General features: G+C 30.1%; 1 protein-coding gene across 1 annotated transcript; it reads left to right on the forward strand.

Moving 5' to 3' along the window:
- Positions 1-2,645: 2,645 nt before the first annotated feature.
- LOC111709345 (uncharacterized) lies at positions 2,646-14,171 on the forward strand. Its single transcript, XM_023482991.1, has 13 exons — positions 2,646-2,731; positions 3,152-3,254; positions 3,392-3,474; positions 6,083-6,133; positions 6,998-7,054; positions 8,046-8,059; positions 8,360-8,471; positions 9,005-9,068; positions 9,772-9,898; positions 10,509-10,615; positions 11,642-11,692; positions 12,459-12,584; positions 14,067-14,171. The coding sequence occupies exons 1-13, from the start codon at positions 2,646-2,648 to the stop codon at positions 14,169-14,171; spliced, it is 1,086 nt and encodes a 361-aa protein (XP_023338759.1).
- The last annotated feature ends 6,970 nt before the right edge of the window (positions 14,172-21,141 follow it).

The following is a 21,141-nucleotide window of genomic DNA, read 5'->3' on the forward strand; positions in this document are numbered from 1 at the left end:
TTTGAGTTATGTAAAAAAAAAACTTCAGGGGGTATTCAACTTGAACCCCCCCCCCCCCCTCCAGCAGGAATAGGGTTAAAAGAAAATATTGTGCGGATGAAAATTTAGAATAATATGATCCAGAATAATGCAATATTTCTTCTTTCTACCATGGTTAAATTAATATCGCTAAAATGCAAATTAATAATTAATTTAATTTTAACAATACTTTGCCAATATTATCCTGTGGTGTTCTGCTGCAATATGGGCATACAAGCTGGTTGGGTGGTATTGGAAAGTAATTTTTTCAAGAATCAATACAGTTTGTCTAGTTTTGTTAAAAAATAGAATAATTTTTTTTCCCTTTTTCTCTTTTTAACTTCCACTTTTCAAAAATAAACTTCATAACGGTCGTAAATATATAGTGCAGATAGTGTTCTAAATCGTTTTGAAACTAAAAGCGTTCAAGAAAAACTTTCAACATTTCAGAATTTTTTTTAACTTTGCAATATTTTTAACCTAAAAAACGATCCAAAAACAATAGTTTTAACACGTGGATTTTTGGTTTTCGTTTTTTTAACATATTTTCTCTCGGGGACAAATTTGGCATCGAAAAACAAAGAAACAATTTTGAAATAAACATTTACTTATCTTACAATAAGCTAAATTTTGACCAGGGAGAAAATAAATTAAAGAAAACTTTACTAAAACGAAAAACCCGAAATTAACAATACATACGAGGAAAACATCGTTACTTTCATGACAAATTTTCATTAAAAAAAAAAAATTTCTTGGGTTTTATATCTTTAAAGAAGTTAAATTTTGGAATTGAGTTTTTGCCACAAATCCCAATTTTATAATACCTAAATCTTAACAACCAGATGACGCATACCTTTCATATTTCAAACTTACACTTTTTGATCCACCAGAATTCATAGTTTAAAAATCTGAGTTTGTGGCAAAGACTCATTTCCTTTGTCCCAGGTTTCTTTTTTGTTATTAACAACCTGCCATTTTTAGAAATAAGTCAAAACTTACAAAAGTATTTCACAATTCGTAATGTCAACAAATATTTAGACAATTTTCAGTTATAAAGACTTTTAAAGGGACAGTAAAGGAAAAATAAAAGGGGGTACAGGCTAAAAGCTAATTACTTTAGCTCTTGATCGCGACCCATGAAAGTTTTATCTGATGTTACTATCTCGAGAAATTGATATAAAACTGTGTTAAAATCATACGAAAGTTCATATATGTAAAATTTAGAAAAAAACTTTTATGGGTCGCGATCAAGAGCTAGAGTGATTAGCTTTCAGCCTATACCCCCTTTCATTTTTCCTTTACTGTCCNCCCCCCCAACACAAATAACAAGTTGAATACTAAAGTCACAATACGTAATTTTTTTTGAGAATTGCTCAATTCTGTTAATAGAAAAACATTGATTTGAAAAGGTTAAATTGTGAAATAGCATGTATAGCTTTATATTTCAGTTGTCTGAATTCAAGAATATAGCTGCAGGTCCTCAATGGAGTCAGTGAACTCATATTTGTTTAGTGGTTGAAAAGGATGAACTTGCTGTTTTGAAATCTGATATAGCTAAAAATATCGCTACAGTAGAGGTATCAACCAGCCAAACTATCGTACTGAAGGTAAGGTTTAAGCTATGTTTCAAATTTCAATTCGTTTGTTCATCGTTCATTAACGATCCATTTTGTACATTTTTTCAGTCATTCAGTACAAATTTGAATTAATTTGTCTTCAGAATAAATGTTCAGCTTTCATCTATTTTGTTAATTTTCTATCTAAGCGATCAGTCATATAAAACTTTTATTCAGTGAGATTGTTCGTTTAGTAAGTATCTAGCTTGATTTACAAGAAAGCAAAGTATTAGGTTGCGCGTGTTTGCTTGAAATAACAATATGCTACAAAGGATATTTTATAATTCCAGGGATTTAAATTATTTAAATCTGTGAAAATACTTTGAAATTCCGAACCTCTTATTGTCATTGGTTGACGCCCTGAAAATTGCCAAAAACAGAGAAGGGTTAAACATGTTTTTTCTTGACATTTGTTCAATAATTTATATCTTATATAATCTTATATAATAATTTCTATCTTATAATTTGACGAATTTGACACAAATCTGTCGATGTTAGGTACATTGCCAGCGGCAAGTTGCTAGTTTAAGATTGATTAGTATCAACTTGCCAGGCTGGTCTTTGACATGTAATAACTTTTTCATGTGACAAAGTTGCTAAGCAACACTTTGCCAGTTGACACTATGCCATGTGACAAAGTTGCCAGGTAAACTTTACCAGGTGACTATTTTTCCAGTTGACAAAATTGTCATAGACAAAATTGTCGACTGAGAAAACTGGTAAATGATCAACTGGCAAAATTGTCGACAGGTAATTTTCAATTGGCAAAATAATCACTTGGCAAAATGGTTAGATGGCAAACTTGTTACCTGGCAAATTGTAACTGATAAGGCATCTTTGTCAAATGGTAAACTTTTTACATGGCAAAGGGTAAAGTGCTGCCTGGCAAATTGGAAACTAAGTATCTGGAAACTTGCCGAAGGCTAAATTCATTAGGTTTTTAATGACTTGTTTCTTATCATTTCATGCATTTTGTAAATGAAGACGATCGAGTTTACTCGGAGTGAGAGCATGGCACTGAATAAGACGATGTGTAATCAGCTGACAGCAGAACCGTATTCAGCTGTTCTTGATCTCACGTGGGGTGGCTGGATCAGGTCAAAACCAAACCAAATATTGCTGAGCTCTCTTTTTTGTATTTCAAATTTATGTTTGAATGGGGAAGTTAATAATAACAAAGAAATTAAGGGCTTTTTAAGTGTAAGGATATATATATCCAGTTAGAAATATCATGCTTGGAGAATGATGCAGAAAACTAAATTGGCATTAGAGTTTTGATTTATTTGTGGATAAATTTTGTTTCTGAAAAAAAGTTTACAGAATAAGCAGTCCACACAATTAAGATCCAAAAGTTTTTAATGGTTTATCATTCTTAACTGTTTCGGGAAAGGTTCCGCAATGTCTTTATGGAACCAAATTGATCTGCAAGAAACCCTAATTGGCATTGCAACTGAATTATCTAAAGAACAACCTTATACAAATGTTGTCCTGTTATCTAAAATCTATTTTTGTCTTAGGGGACGACAAAATGCAGATATGATAGGACTCCCATACTATAGGGTCGATATAACCAACCATCCATATGTAATGGCAGTGGCTGCATTATTTAATCAAAGCCAGGTATTAAGATTAAGTTTCATATAATAATAATTTTGATAATTTGCGATCCTAATCAGTACTGTTGTCATGAACATTTCAGTATATTAAAATTTACATTTTGAGGAAAACAATAATTTGAAAATTTAAAAAATTTCCAGGTCGTTGACAGCGTTTTTGTATTTGAGAGCAAACAAGAATTGGACATGTGCATGTACTATATCATAATGTACTCAGAACTCAGGTGCATGTACTATATCATAATTTACTCAGAACTGAGGTACATGTACGATATCATAATGTACTCAGAACTCAGGTACATGTACTATATCATAATGTACTCAGAACTCAGGTACCTGTACTATATCATAATGTACTCAGAACTCAGGTACATGTACTATATCATATTTATAATGTAATCAGAACTCAGGTACATATACTATATAAAAATGTACTCAGAACTCAGGTACATGTACTTTATGATAATGTACTCAGAATTCAGGTTCATGTACTATATCAAAATGTACTCAGAATTCAGGTTCATGTACTATATCACAATGTACTTAGAGCTCAGGTACATGTACTATATCCTCATGTACTCAGATGACAGGTAGGATAACTTGTACATTGCGTACTTAGGTTTACCTACAGAAGTTTATTAGAAGTGAAGTGTACGTGGCATGTCAGGAAGTTGAAAAAAATATTATGCTTAAAAATCTTCTCAACCCATCTTTTTCTGGAAACAAACTTTCTCAAAAAAAAGTCGAATCACTCCACTAAACATTTCTTAAACCAAGCTGAGATCATTTCCATATGCTTCTGTCAAAATTACAAGTGTTATAATCCGACATGAAAACAGACTAACAGAAATTACCACTTTATAATTTTTCTTAAACATCTCATGAATTTTTCAATTTATTTACTTTAAAAAACATAAAAAGATATTTTTTCTTTTTTTCTTTTGTTTCTTCGATGAGTGTTTAGAGATCATATAAAGGCTCAATTACTGTTGAATAATCTACAAAGTTTGTTATATATTTAAGTAATGACATGAGAATTGAATAAAAATAATAATTTCTATTGTCCATTATGTGAAACATTTAATATAAGGTTTGGGGGAAAACATGTTATTGAATATTCAAAGTAACGACTACTTTTTGTCATTCAATGTTAAACAGGTTGTCACAAAATTTAAAAATTGCCAACATTTTTTTTGTAAAGAATTTGGTTTTAATGTTTTAAAAAATTTGGTTTCTCTGAGACTCTGAGACCTATAATAAATAATTTTAAAGTAATACAAAAGGTATTAAATGAAGAATAAATATATTGAGATGAATAGCGTTTAATTCAATACAATATTATAGAAAATATCATAACAAAATAAGTAAAAACGATCAAGTACATTCACGCACCGATTTTTAAACTTAGAAATTTCTTACAGAGATACGTGAAATGATCAGAGTTAGACAAGTAAGATGATATTAAAATGATATTTTGCGGATTTTTCAACTCTGCTTGAAAAAAAAATAGCTTTGCAATATTTTCGAACAAAGTTGGCGTGTAAAACAAACAGTTAAAAATAATTGAGAAAAGGCTAAAATGATACAACGATACAACGAAGTAATTACTTTATATTATTTAAATTAAATTTTAAAGGGAGCGATAAAAAAGCGCTTTTGATCGCTTCTAATCTTGCTTCTATCTGTTGCGTCTATAAGGAGAAAATTGTTAAAGATGTCTCATACCGAAGAACGTAGCGCCCATACAAATTGAGAAAATTGCAACATACGACTTAGACCGTAAAAAAATCAATTTAATTTCAAACAAAACATTTAGATATTACAACCTATAGTCATCGATTATCTTTCGCCACATTTGTATATATAGTTTATATTTCATAATATTTTTTATATAAATATTATAAAATAAAAAGAAAATTATTACTCCAGTTAATATTAATTTTTTCTATGATAAAAGCATTTTTTTCAAATATTAAAAAAAAAAAATTAGATTTGTTTTTCATATAGTCTGCAACTGTTCGAAAAAAAATTAAAACTTAACTATTTTCGGCAAGTTTTGTTGGATTTTTATTTTTATTTTATTTTAATATGTCTCAGTATACAAGTATTTTAGTAGATAAGTTGGCTTGAAGGCTAATTAATTATTTTGGTATAGTGAAACTTATTGGTAGGAGAAATGCACATTTACTTTATTTACCTTGTATCTTTTAAACCTTCAAAGAAGTAATTGGATACCGAATACTGCAATGTACTCACCCTGTTTAGCAAAAAAAAAGTGCAATCTACAACTAAAAAAGGCAATACCCCCTTTTCCACTAGGAAGCGTTGCAAAACCCCACCCCCTCTCTCCTCCCTATAGGTCCTAGTATACTACTGCTAAAAATAGTGCAATAAACCTCTCCATCCCTTTATTATATAGAAGAATGAAATGTACTCTTCTCTTGAAATGTTCAAGGTTTTAATAATCAAAAATAGGACGAAATACAGCAAAAAGTTGACCAAACCAAAGTCTTAATAGAAGAAAAACTGAAAATGTGCAAATTAAACGGTGTCTGTGCAAAAAAAAACTGAGCAAAATTTTATTACGAAACATGTGCAATCTGCTTTCTAGCTTTCCAAATAGCTATTGCCTGTTGAAATTAAATGACTGGATATGGCAAACGCCTGAGAGGCGGAGAGCTCATGGTTTAGTAATTTTTATCTTGCGACGGACTATAGTGCAGTTAAATATAAAAAATTGAACAGATTCAATACTTTTTCAGTTTTGTCCAAAACACTCACCTCACCCTCCCCCCCCTTTGTAGGATAACATTAGCAAAATGTATATTTCAGGATTACGGGAGCTTGGTTGGCCGGGGATAAAGCTTCTCTGAACAAACTTAGGTATAATATATAGTTTAAATAAATAGTTTAACTATATAGTTTAAACACAAAGTTTAAGTATATAGTTTTAATGTATAGTTTAAATACATTAAAACTATATTTTATATAGTTTAAAAATATAGTTTAAACAACAAATTAGTTTAAAGAAGAATTTTTGTTACGTTTTCTTTCGGATTTTTAAAGAATTCCTTGTTCTTGAGTGCAAACCTCCAAAATCGGGATTTTTAACATCGAATTTGCGCTCTTAAACAGCAATTTTACACAACATAAAAACTGTCTAATTATGGGTATTAAATAAATTTTTAAAGGGAATAAAGTCTTTGCTACAAACTCCAATTTTTTAATCTCTTTATTTTTGCAACACAATGTCGTGGATCTTAGATATTTCATACAATAGAATTCTGTTGGATAAATTGGAATAAGTTTAAAATATCAAAGGTTTACATAATACCATACCTAGCCAACCAATTCATCTAAGCAAATAGATATCAAGTACAATAGGAGGCAACAGAGAAATGGACCTATTATACATGACGTCACAAGTGTCAAATATAACAAGGAAAAGGAAATTTTCTTGCATTAGTTGATATGTTTTCCAAGATAAAGTAAAAAAGTGATACAATAGATGGCAAGGTAGAATTTGTACGCTCTCAGTACACCTGTATTCTTACGTCACAAGTGTCAACTAAGTTTTTGTGTCCGTCAAAATTATGAATGATAGTGATAATTTTAGAATAAAGTTCTTATAGTAAAATAAGTAGAATTTTGGTGTTCTTTATTTTCTGTTTTTACACATCTAAGGATATATCATGACATGATACAATCTATATTTTTCAAATGTTTGTGATAATATATTTAAACCAGGGATATGAAGCCTAGACCCTCTAACATTGTTGTGATTGGATCAAAAACTGCAGTAAGGTAAATAAACTCTCAACAAACAAATTCGAAAATGAATTAAAATAAATGAAAAATTTAAGTAAAAAATTACTATTAATTAATGAAGAAAAATAATGAACAAATTATCAACTTTAAAATTATATATAAAAACAAATTTTGAATACACAAATAAACCAATTAACAACTTAACAAATTCCAAAACTCAAATATTTATTAAAAACACGTCTCTAGCAATTAGTAAATAACAAATTAATGGCTTCATATTTAAAGGGAGTGTTCGCGAAAAATAAAAGGGGGTATAGGCTTAATGCGATAAAAAAGCGCTTTTGATCGCTACTAATCTTAGTTATATCTGTTGCGTCAATAAGGAGAAACTTGTTGAAGACGTCTCATACTGAATAACTTAGCGCCCATACAAATTGAGAAAATTGTAACATACGACTTAGACCGTAAAAAAATCAATTTAATTTCAAACAAATCATTCAGATATTACAACCTATAGTCATCGATTATCTTTCGCCACATTTGTATGTTGCAATTTTCTCAATTTGTATGGGTGCTAAGTTTTTCGGTATGAGACGTCTTTAACAAGCTTCTCCTTATTGACGCAACAGATATAACTAAGATTAGTAGCGATCAAATTTTAAGATAAAAACATGAAAAGTTTGAAATAAAAGGAAAAAAATACCTTTTTAGTGATATTTTGGCTGCACTCGATGTCAGGGAGCTTATTAAACGAGATTCTTTCTACAGTCTAATCTATACAGGAATACTATTTGATTCTTATATTTAAACATTAAATCACTAAATATCTAAACTTAACAAAATTTGTTTGTCAACAAGAGTTAAATTCCCATTTTTATCTCAGCTAATTTTTGATTTTACGTGTTTATGAATTACAATTTTTAGAATTTTTTGATGCTATAAATTATGGAAACATAGAGAATGCAAACACAAGTCTTCATACATTTTTTGTTTTTTAAACACTCTTTTAATCAATTACTTCTTTCAGTTTAGATTGTAGACGTACTTTCATGTGATCCTCCTTTTAAGAAATGGAATATCCGATATATAACGGTACCCTTAAACTATCATCTCAGAATGTTTGAGATATTCATCATTTCTCTTTAACGAACTATCTTTTTTAAATTATGGCTTGTCTATGAAAGTTACAATTAAAATAATACTTTTTAGTCTTGAAAAACAATGATATCTTCAGATAAAGTTTGCAGGGTACCATTGAGAATCAGGTGTGGTACTCGTTTACACTTGATGTCACAACGACAGTTCCTTTCTGTTTATAAAATCAGATTTTGAAACTGTTAGATTTGAGTACTCCGGCATCTGTAACAGAAGATATTTCTCAATACTTCCAGAGTAACATGAGTGTTCGTCTTTTTACTCCGCAGCAGTCCACCTGCTGCCAGCTCATTGGAAGGTCAATCATCATCCAATCAATGGGTCGAATTTAAAGTGTCGTAACGCCATGTCCTTTGATTTCATTTTATTGACACTTTTTTGTAGTTCTAAGCTTAAAAATTTAAAAAAAAAAATTTAAGTCAGCAAATTTCTCAACATTTTCGTCGAGGATGCTTGCAATCTTTTGATCATTGTTAAATTCTACCAAATTGTGCAATATTTCAAACTATTCCCAACACAGTTTGATAATTATAATGTTGAAGTTTCTTTAATTTAATTTTTGTCAGATTTACCAAAGAATCTTTAAAAGAAAAAACCCAATATGATCCAAGCCAACAAGATTTAACAATGATTTGAAAACCATGATTTAATGAGGCTTTATTTGATGCCCAATCTTTTTTGCCCGTTTTATATCGTATTTTTAAAAATCGAACATTTAATTTTCTTATTTGTTTGTTAACAGAAATAAGTTTTATTTAAATATATTTCAGTTCTGAGCCAGATTGTGTTTGTGATAAAACTATCACTAGACTTTTTCTAAATATATTTCAGTTCTGAACCAGATTGTGTTTGTGATAAAACTATCCCTAGACTGTTTCTAAATGCTGCTCTTGAGGTTACCATACTTATATTATGTGCATAGACCCTGTACATTGTACATATGTCGTATGTTGTATATTGTTTTGGTTTGTGCAGTACACCGTACTTTAAAGGAATGGTCGTCATCGTTATGGCCTTTAAAAAAACGGCATGTCAGATTCCCAACAGTGTCCTTGAAACCTGTATCTGATCATTAATCTGGAAAAAAGAGTCAATCTGGAAAAAAATTCTTTTGCAAAGAACTTACAAATAAAAATAAGTGTTAAAAAATCATAGATATATAATTAGTACTTCATCAGAAAAATATTCTAAGGGTACCGTTGTGATTCAGATCGACAGATGGTCACTTTAATTTACTTTACTGTACCTTTAACAATATCATTTTAATTGACACTTAAATATTATTATTATATAAAAAGAAAAATAGATTCTTTTAAGTTTGGCTAATATTTTTAAACCATATTTAATAATAGTGCAAAGGAAAACATCTCTTCTTAAAATAGGCAAAACTTTGAAGAAAAAAGTAGACTTATATTTAAAAACATTTTTTTTTGGTGGGGGGGGGCTTATACTTTTAATAAGAGAAGGGGAGGGGTGTCTCTATTCATCCCAGTCCCCCATGTAATTGTATTCTTTTATTCCGCACATTATTTATTTCAAATATACTCGTTTGACCTTTCTTCAATTTTAAACTAAACATTTTGTTTAATGAATTGCAGGTTGTAGGTAAAGCAACAAAAGTGTTAAACTCTGTTCAAACCATAAATCAGAAATGGGTTTGTGGTTCTAACACTTCAATACCAACCAGAACTAAACTTAACACGGAGATTGCAACGCAAGCAAAAGGTAATTCTTTCTTTTCATCGGAATTGTGTCATTTGGTTAATTTCAAGTTGAATTCATGATGCTAAGAAGGAAAAGATCAGAGGAATTTCGATTCTTTGCCACACACTAACTACCCAGTGAAATCTTTTTTTTTATGTCAGACTGAATTATTTATTCTAACAGAATTATAGTTTGCAATATCATATCTTATCTTATCTTAACAACATCGGGTTGCAAAATCAGAGTGTGTGGCAAAGACTCAATTCCTTTGTGGGACATTACTGGTACAATCTAATATTTCCTAGATTTCTCTAGCTTTTATTTTTCGTACAAGAATGCAAGTTGCAAAATTACATATCAGAAATTCAAAACATATTGTTCTAATCAAAAGCTCTTCAATAAGCAAAGTTATGATTAAAAAGTTTTTTTCATATTTTTCTATCTCACTCGCGACAGTTCGAAGTGTATATAAACGCAAAAATCTTTTATATTTTAAGGATAGTTCCGTTTATTGAAAACCTGTAAATTACTATAAAGTAGTTTTGAGAATGCAAAGTCCTACCAGTAATGAGTTTCTCCTTCTGCATAGTGTGCCAAGTATTAAAATGTATGTATTGTGTTTATTCTGTAGAGAGAGGACTATATTTTGGATTGGATGCTACCAATGTTCCTCTACTTTCACCTTCTTTCAAGCTTGATGTAACCTTGTTTACTCCACAGTCTAAACAGCTCCTTACGGTAAAAATAAACATGACTTGTTGTCGATGTAAATCTCCGAAAGGGTATTGTAATTATAGTATCGTAAATATAGTTCCGGAGACGAGATAATGTTAAACTACTCATCCTTTTCATTACATATTCTCTCATTGCATATGTGATAACGTATCCTTCTCCTCACATATTCTCTCATTGCATATGTGATAACGTATCCTTCTCCTCACATATTCTCTCATTGCATATGTGATAACTTATCCTTCTCCTCACATATTCTCTCATTACATTTGTGATAACTTCTCCTTCTCCTCACATATTCTCTCATTACATTTGTGATAACTTATCCTTCTCCTCACATATTCTCTCATTACATTTGTGATAACTTCTCCTTCTCCTCACATATTCTCTCATTACATTTGTGATAACTTCTCCTTCTCCTCACATATTCTCTCATTACATTTGTGATAACTTATCATTCTGCTGTGCGAAGGGATTAATTACTTATTTTGGACTGTTGTTTTATTTCTATTTTCATACACGCTTCAAGAAATATCTAATACAATTGCGAAAATTGCCATAAAGATAAACCTTAGAACATTGATGAACCTGAATGCTGAAAGACATTCCTGTATAAAAAGGTGTGTTTTTTGATGTGCAGCAATCTAAAAATTTGTATATGCAAGTCAATGTTAAAACCAGCTTTCTACAAATGAATGTCATTTATCATTAAATCCCACAAGTGTTAAAATTTAAATTGATTCTGGATTTTTTTCGGAGAGTAAATCCATAGCAACAGCTTTCTGGCTTTTGATTTTTGGTTTATAATAAAAAATAGTTGAGTCTTTGCCACAAACTAAAATATTCTAACCCCTAAATCTTTGCAACCTGATGGTGTAAACCTTTGATATTTCAATCTTAGATTAATTCAGCTAACATTATTCATAGTTTGAAATGAATAAGGTTTACAACATTAGGTTTCAAAGATATTAGGATTTGAATATCAGAGTTTGAGCCAAAGACTCGATGAAAATGTTCAATGACATATTTCAGATTGGTAACTGGTATATGGGAGGTGGATACAATACATCAACTACTTACAAGGTAACTGGTATATGGGAGGTGGATGCCATACATCAACTACTTGCAAGGTAACTGGTATATGGGAGGTGGATACAATACATCAACTACGTACAAGGTAACTGGTATATGGGAGGTGGATACAATACAACAACTACTTACATGGTAACTGGTATATGGGAGGTGGATACAATACATCAACTACGTACAAGGTAACTGGTATATGGGAGGTGGATACAATACATCAACTACTTACAAGGTAACTGGTATATGGGAGGTGGATACAATACATGAACTATACTTACAAGGTAACTGGTATATGGGAGGTGGATACAATACATTAACTATACTTACAAGGTAACTGGTATATGGAAGGTGGATACAATACATCAACTTCTTACAAGGTAACTGGTATATGGGAGGTGGATACAATACATCAACTTCTTACAAGGTAACTGGTATATGGGAGGTGGATACAATACATCAACTTCTTACAAGGTAACTGGTATATGGGAGGTGGATACAATACATCAACTAATTACAAGGTAACTGATATATGGGAGGTGGATACAATACATTAACTACTTACAAGGTCACTTTAAACTAATTGATTGTCCTTTTTTTCTTAAACGTTTTTTTTTCTCATAAGTCAAATCGGGTTTAAAAATTTCTAATTTCTTTACAATTTTAAACAAATAATATGCATTAAATATTTACAATAAGCTCCAAAAGTGTTCATCACAAGATCGCACTGAGCGACCGAAGTGATTTTTTTTATTTTTTTATTTAGGAAGTTGTTATGAAACGATCTTTCCGTATTGGAGTCGTCCTTGGTAAGCCCTGGGCCTGGGTATCTGGGGCTAAAGAGGACAAACAAACTAATCCCAAAAGCATTAATAATGCACTCAAAAATAAGGTAGAAGAATAATTGAGCAAAATTTTAAAATTCCAAAAATTGTGGGAAAAAAATAAGAAGAAAAAGAGTTGAATAATATGTTGTTTAACCTTTAAATCTTACTGCGCCGAATACATTGTGCAAAAAAGTTTTAAAATTATTCGTGAAAAACATTGAAATTATCGCCTATCATGGATTTCTTAATTCAGGGATTAGAAGAATATATTTATGATATTTTTAATTCCAGAGTTTAGAAGGATATATTTATAATATTCTAAATTCCAGGTTTAGAATGATATATTTATAATATTCTAAATTCCAGGTTTAGAATGATATATTTATAATATTTATAATTCCAGGGTTTAGAAGGATATATTTTAAATGTTTTAACTCCAGGGTTTAGAAGGATATATTTATAATATTTTTAATTCCAGGGTTTAGAAGGATATATTTATAATATTCTAAATTCCAGGGTTTAGAAGGATATATTTATAATATTTTAAATTCCAGGGTTTAGAAGGATGTATTTATAATATTTTTAATTCCAGGGTTCAGAAGGATATATTTATAATATTTTTAATTCCGGGGTTTAGAAGGATATAATTATAATATTTTTAATTCCAGGGTTTAGAAGAATATATTTTAAATATTTTAAATTCCAGTTTTTAGAAGGATATATTTATAATATTTTTAATTCCAGGGTTTAGTAGGATATATTTATAATACTTTAAATTCCAGGGTTTAGTAGGATATATTTATAATATTTTTAATTCCAGGGTTTAGTAGGATATATTAATATTATTCTAAATTCCAGTGTTTAGAAGGATATATTTATAATATTCTAAATTCCAGTGTTTAAAAGTATATATTTATAATATTTTTAATTTCAGGGTTTAGAAGGATATATTTATAATATTTCTAATTCCAGGGTTAAGAAGGATATATTTATAATATTTTTGATTCCAGGGTTTAGAAGGATATATTTATAATACTTTAAATTCCAGGGTTTAGTAGGATATATTTATAATATTCTAAATTTTAGGGTTTAGAAGGATATATTCATAATATTCTAAATTCCAGTGTTTAAAAGTATATATTTATAATATTTTTAATTTCAGGGTTTAGAAGGATATATCTATAATATTTTTAATTCCAGGGTTTAGAAGGATATATTTATAATATTTTTGATTCCAGGGTTTAGAAGGATATATTTATAATATTTTGAATTCCAGGGTTTAGAAGGATATATTTATAATATTCTAAATTCCAGGGTTTAGAAGGATATATTTATAATATTTTAATTCCAGGGTTTAGAAGGATATATTTATAATATTTTAAATTCCAGGGTTTAGAAGGATATATTTATAATATTCTAAATTCCAAAGAAGGAAAAATTAATAATATTGTATAGTATAGCAGCATCACTGTAATTGAAATAGTTCATGTTGTACAATAGGGCACTTGACACATCCCCTGCAAGTTATTCAATATTCTGAATTCCAGGGCTTAGAAGGATATACATTGGACCTATTGGATGAGGTCTCTAAAGCTATGCACTTTGATTATGAAATAGTAATCGCTACTGGTAATGACTACGGAGCTAGGTAACGTTAAACTTTTTTGTTGAGTTTGAACATTTTAATAAAAATGTTTTCTTACTATATAAAGTGACTTAATTATTCTAAACTAACATTACATAAAACCTGAAAGCTTCAATCTATTTTGCTATCTGTCTATCTACTTATGTTAGATACTTTCCCTACGGATTTTCCCCAAGCGGCAACTTCCCAAGTCAGTCCTAGCCGCAGCGCTTGGCCCCCCGTTGCAGCATGCAACGCCTCAGAGGGCCTAACCTATCCTTTGGGAAGTTGTCGCATGGGAAATTGCTTATTTAAGAAGTTGCCAATTGACAAATTGTCACTAGGCAAGTCGCCTTTGAGAAAATACTTTGGGAATACGTAACACATTTATCTTGCTTTATCATCTACCTCTGTTACTTTATATTTATCTATCTATCTAAGGGACCCTGTGACTAGTCAATGGTCAGGACTTATGGGAGATCTAATCAGTGGAAATATTGATATATCTCTAGGAAAAAATACAAAGAAACAAAATTGAAGAAAAGCGAATAAAAACCGAATTTGTAAATTAATACAATAAACAAAATAAAATAACAAATTGTAAGTGTCAGCTTAACCCTCCATACAAATATAGCAATGCCTGATTTACAACGGTATGCTTGAAAGCTTTGTTTGATTAAACATGAATTAGTTATCAATGATATCTTTAAACTCTTTATATTCATTTGCGAGAAAGTGACTTGCACATTCATAACAAGCAATGGAGAAGCTCACAAAAATAATCATTTTGACTCAGAAAAGCGACGATATCTTCAACATTTTTGATCAAAATCAGGTGTAAACTTGATTGTCTAGGGTATCATGTGAATCAGGAATTACCTTACTTGCATGGAATATCACTTGAAATCGAAATCCGGTTTGATTATTAATTTTTATATTTAAATGTTGTATTATTTGGAACAGCCAGCTTAATCATGACCACAGAACGAGAAGAATATGTAGATTTTGTGACACCTTACTTTGATCAGGCAGACAACTAGATAGAATTAGAAATAAACAAAATTATTTGATTATTCCTCCCCCCGTTTCTCCGAACTTTTTTCTTGAAAATAAGTTAAATTTATATCTTAAGAAAATGAATCGAATATATTATTCGAAATTTTGCTCTTTCTTTTACAGTTTACCCATTCTTGTAACTTTTTAAATCAATTTGGATGCTTTCAATATATGAAAAAAATAAAAATGATTTTTTTCAAATTTTAATTTTTTCAAAGTTTTTGTTATTCTATTTTAAATCCTAGTCTGGTATATCTATCCTCCTGAGAGAAAAATATGTTGAAAGAAATATGTTCAAATTCTTCCTTGTTCTTCAAGATGAGGTGATAAAAAGACAAAATATTAAAAAGTTTGCTTAGAATTCAATTCATTTTGATTCGAATCCCGCCCTGAAAAATACGGATCCTGGATCCAATTCATTATCCTTTTTTCACTATATCTTAAAAAAGAAATGAATAATGAATCTAAAGGAATTTTTACTTAAACTTAAATTTTCTAATCCCTACATCTTTGCATCATGATGGTGTAAATTTTTGATACTTATATTGTATATATGTTATTTATATAAATTAGTTGATCTAACAAAATTCATAATTAGAAATATCTAAGGTCTACGACTTTGGGTTGCAAAGATATAAGCATTATAGAAAAGTCTAAATTGCAAATTTCTTTTTTTGAAAAGATTTCCGGGTTTTAATTTTAATTTTTTTAATAAATTTTATTTATAGATTTGTTTACAAAACTCAATTGTTTAGTATGAGAGAAATAGTGTTTATTTTAGAAAATAGCGTAAACACTGTGTTTGCCTAACAAGTATTCTTTTACCACACATTATAAACAACATCATACGTACGTACAGGGTTACCCACAATAGATGAGACTTAAACGGAATTTAATTCAATCTCTTTTCTCACAGTCTCATTAAAATCCTAAAGCTGTACTTGTTACTGGAACAAAATAATAATAGACAACCTTGATAATAGTTTTTGGTCGTCAACTTTGATAATAGTTTTTGGTCGTCATTAAAGGAACTGAGCTGAGCTGCAAACTTTCGAATGGTGGATATCGAGATCAAGGCTTGATACTTTCTTTTTCTTAATCTCGAGACTAACCTAATCTTGTACTTGTATCCTGAAAAGTGTATAAAATTTAACCAATCAGAGTCGCGTATTAGAAGCTGGGAAATCTGAAATTTTGCGCGCCATCCAAAAAAGAGTGGATTAAGCAAGAAATTAAAAGTGTGCACATTGGATATTTGGATTAAGAAGTGGGGAATAAAGGTATCCCATTCTAAAGTTCACAGCTCTGAAATGGTGGATATCATGATCAAGGTTTGAACCTCTCTTTTTGCTAATATCAAGACAATTTTGGTCTTTAGATAAATTTCTAGAGATTAGAGATGCGCGGCCTTTAACTATTGAAAACCGGTTTTTGGGCATGGCATTTCTGGTGTTAATGGTGTCATGTTAATTGAACTAATGATGGATTGAACGAAAATAAGTTTTGGATTAATGTTTTTTAAGACTAACGTTCATATGTAATTAAATATGTTTTTCAATAAGTTCATATTACTATGATTCAATTTATATTGTGTAAATGCTCTAAAAAACTAAAAAACTGTGTACAATGTACAATTTTTTTTTTTTGAGGGAACTTATGGGTATCCTAGCCCCTAGGAATAACAAAGGCTAAAATAAAATCTAATTCTACGGGCAACGCCTTGCACTTTAGCTAGTAATTAGTATATCTAGGTATGGCTTGGAATATTAGGATGTGTTCTAGTTGTTATTCTCATTCTATGGATTTTGGACAGATTTTCCCCATATTCCTACGTTAACAACAGGAAACACATTTGAAAATTGAAATAAAAATCGTTTTCTTCTATGGTTCAAAAACATGTTAATGCTACAATTTTTTAGATCGATTTGTCCTTCTGTTTTTGAAATATAATCTTAAAAGATTAATATTTTGCACAACATTTTTTAATAATATTTTATGAGAGTGAGTATTGAACACACCATGAATTTTTAAATATTTTTCAGGTTTCTTTTTTCAGGTTTCTGTAAAATATAAATTCTTAAACGGACTTGAAAAAAACAATGATATTTAAAATTTGAATTCATATTTTAATTTCTAAATTTTTCAATATTGTTAAAAACAGAGAGGCGTATCCTGAAGGGGCGAGAGAATTTACCTTTGGCGAATGTATTTGGTTTTGTTTAACATCCTTGACGCCCCAGGGCGGAGGAGAGTGCCCAAAGGTGAAAATAAGAAAAAAAATTGTTTTTGCTGGGTCACAGACCACAGTAAGAGTGTGAACAAATGAATATGGAAATTTAGTAAAAATGTACAACAAATAAACATGAAAATTGGGTAAAAATAGAAAAATGATTAAAAAAATAAACACGGAAATTGAGTGAAAATGGTTGTAGTACTAATTATGGCTACATTTATTATTTCAAGCATTATTAGCCCGAGTTCTGGTTGCAGCTTACTGGTTGTAATACTAATATTGGCTGCATTTTTTATTTCAGGCGTTATCAGCCAGAGTACTGGTTGCAGCCTACTGGTTGTTTATAGTACTAATGTTGGCTACATTTACCTCAAATTTGGCTGCTCTACTTACAGGAAACCATTGTTATTTTCTTATTTCATAAGATTTTTAAAATAGATCAGCGGAAAACCAAAAAATATTTCTTGTCAACAAATATGAGAACAAAATCAATTTTCTTTAAGGTGTACGTTCAGCTTTAAAGCTTTGGAGGGCTAAGCCCACGACCCCCTGGCCCCTAGATCACAAAAAATGTATGTTTCTAGGGGGTTTTCTGGTCCCAACTGGTTNCCCCCCCCCAACTTCTGAGTACCCCCTGAATTTCCAGATTACGATAAAAATGTTTAAAAAATAACAATTAAATGGTTAAACAGTTGAACGGATGCAGACTACAGTGCAATCTCTTGAAGATCTAGCCAGACAGGTTCCATCATAAAATACTTATCAATTTACGTATTCAAATACGGTCTTAGTGTGCTTTCGATAACATCGTTCAAAGATATTTCCGAACGCAGTTAGAAATGTTCTTAAAGAAGCTGGAATGGTCATGAAAAACTCTAGAAAAACAAAAGGCTTTTAGATAAAAAGAACGATCATCACATGTTAACGACCAAAAACTTGTTGGATAATATAAATGTAATATTTTTTAAATTTTATTTTATAAAGTACCTAAAATTTTTTTTCAGATGCAACCTTCGCCTATCCACTGCCCTTATTGATCATGACCATTTTAACAGATTCAACATAATTAAATATAAGACATTATTAACTAACACACATTGTTAAAGATCAATTATCGTTAACGATCAACCAAGGTTTAAAACCAAAACGTTAAAACGGACGATACGTAAATGTAAAGCCCATTGTTTTTATGTTTAGAAACGGAATGGATTTTTTAGAACGAACGTCGAACGAACGATTATGTTCCAGGCCAATCATTAGCAAATGTTGAAACAACGGTTTCAAAAATCAAGAGCGTGTCAAATCCTACATAGGACATCTAAATCGTCAATATATATGCATATACATATTTAGTCTCAAGTGAATTACACAGTACTGGAAGGATCTCCAACAATGGAATATTTCAAGAATATGGCTGGAGCAGAGGAGGAACTATATAGAAAATGGAAGGTAAAACATATTTGAATGGAGAACTAGTAGAGTGGAACCAGAAAACTCAGGAATAGTAAGACGAGATAAAAGGGACTGTACGCGTAATTTTAAGGGAGTGACCGGCTATGTAAGGTAGTAGAACTGAGTAAGCAGTGTTGTGGAAAACTTCTTTCGGATTCATTTGAGACATATTGAACTTTTTAAAGATCTGTAAATCCCGAGTTGCTCAAATCGAGTATTTCGTTATCATTATTATATTGAATTTCTTATTTTCTTTGAATTTTTTCGCAGATTTCTTCAAATTCTTTCAATAATAATTCTAAAAAATCTACGGAAAAACTTTGTTAATAATGGAAAATAGAAACTAATAGTTGAACAAGATTACTTATTTTCGATGATAAGATTAATTTTTATTTTCTCAACATGTTCTTATACATGACGTCTGTAGTTTATTGTAGAACTTTTTTACATTTTATGTCGTCGTTATTTAATAATTTTAAAAAAATAATTCTGAAAACGTATCCACCCACAAAGTAGGAGTTTTGAACGTCGAAATTGCGCTCAAATTCAGGATTTACAGATCTTTAAAAAGTTTAATATGTCTCAAATGAAAACACTGCATACTCAGTTCAACTACTTTACATAGCCGGTCACTCCCTTTAAGGGTTTCAATGCCCGATTAGGAACGATACCCGTTTAAACCTTCATTCATTCTGATAATTCTCTAGTTTTTCTTATGATTCCAAGTCACTGTAAGTTACTATCGCAGAGAAACTGCAAATAAAAATAAACAATTTAGAGGAACAAAAACATGGATATCATCTAATTTATAATTGATCAGAAAAAGGTTTTAATAGTACCCTTGTACATCGGGCATTACCATCGTTACCGTTGCGTAGAGGCTCACTTGGAATAAGGCTTACACAGTTCCTTTCAAGTAATAATTTATTGTTTTATGTAATAACTTCAGTTTAAAATTTGTTTGCCTATCCCAGAGTTTTCTGGTTCTCACTGTATCTAAAAAAATTGAGTTAAATTATATGAATTAAAATAAAATGGAATGAATGAGTATTGAAATATCTAAAGAAATGACAATATAACAATACAAACAATGTGTAGCATAAAGAATCTTATATGTCAATAACGGAATGTAAAAAACAAGTGGGAATGGAATCTAATACTTGGAAAAAATAAAACCTAAAAGTATTATAAAGAAAAAGATAGGAAAAAGAAAGTAAGAACTGTTTTTGAAGAAGGTTTAAATGAAAGTAAATAGTAAACAATTATTAGTGCACACAGTAAAATAACTATCCAAAAGGAATAGAGTTATTTTTACAAACTATTATTGTCTAATCCCTATATCTTTAGAACCCAATGCCATAGACCTTAGATATCTAATTTTATGAATTTTGTTAGATCAAATAATCAAAATTTTGACTTTAGAGTTAAGGCTAAAGAATATAGGGATGAGAACATTTGAGCTTGCGGCAAAGACGCAATAAGCACTGGATTAATTAAAAAAAAACAACATATTACCATAATATTTTTTTTTTTAAGGAATTGACTTTGAATTCATCTGCGGAGAGTAATAAGTTTAGAGTTTGGGATTACCCAATCAGGAAAATAAAAATAATTTAGTTATCTAAACCATCAATAAAGAGAAATATTATTTTCATTATGTTTCTAATGCACTGTGTTGAAATCAAATCAGAGTCCAAAACTAAAGAACAAAAAGTTCCTGCCCAAGTTAAGTTTCAGCTTAAATGCCGCTTTTTGTCATCAACTCAGTTTACTTTTAGTCAGTCAATAACGTTTCTTTGGAAAGATGTTTCTCATTTTCAAAATCCCTTTTTCTTGATTTAAATAAATTATTTTGTTCCGTTTAGAGAGCAGTATACTCACATATGGGATGTAAGTACTAAACATAATTTTTTTAAATCAAATTTTAGTTTGAAATTATATTTTGAACAAACTGCAATTTTATACTTTTAGTAATTCTTCCTTTAAAGAAAAGTTTTAGAAACAATGGTCAAAATTTTTTTTTCTTAAAACTGGTAAGTTTAAGTGTCGGACACAAAAGCCGTAGAAAATGTAAAATTAATTGATTGTTCATTTTTAAATCGTTTAGGGATCTTTTTTGGATAGTTTTTGGATAGTTTTTGGGATAGTTTCTGGATAGCTTTTGGATAGTTTTTGGATAGTTTTTGGATAGTTTTTGGATAGTTTTTGGATAGTTTTTGGATAGTTTTTGGATAGTTTTTGGATAGTTTTTGGATAG

Source organism: Eurytemora carolleeae, unplaced genomic scaffold, assembly GCF_000591075.1.
Source record: "Eurytemora carolleeae unplaced genomic scaffold, Eaff_2.0 scaffold59, whole genome shotgun sequence".
In the NCBI taxonomy this organism is placed as follows: Eukaryota; Metazoa; Arthropoda; class Copepoda; order Calanoida; family Temoridae; genus Eurytemora; species Eurytemora carolleeae.

Coding starts and splice junctions, on each gene's coding strand:
- LOC111709345 (XM_023482991.1), top strand. CDS start 2,646: ATGGCACTGAATAAGACGATGTGTAATCAGCTGACAGCAGAACCGTAT. Junction 2,732..3,151: donor ACGTGGGGTGGCTGGATCAG/GTCAAAACCAAA, acceptor TTTTTGTCTTAG/GGGACGACAAAATGCAGATA. Junction 9,899..10,508: donor GATTGCAACGCAAGCAAAAG/GTAATTCTTTCT, acceptor TTTATTCTGTAG/AGAGAGGACTATATTTTGGA.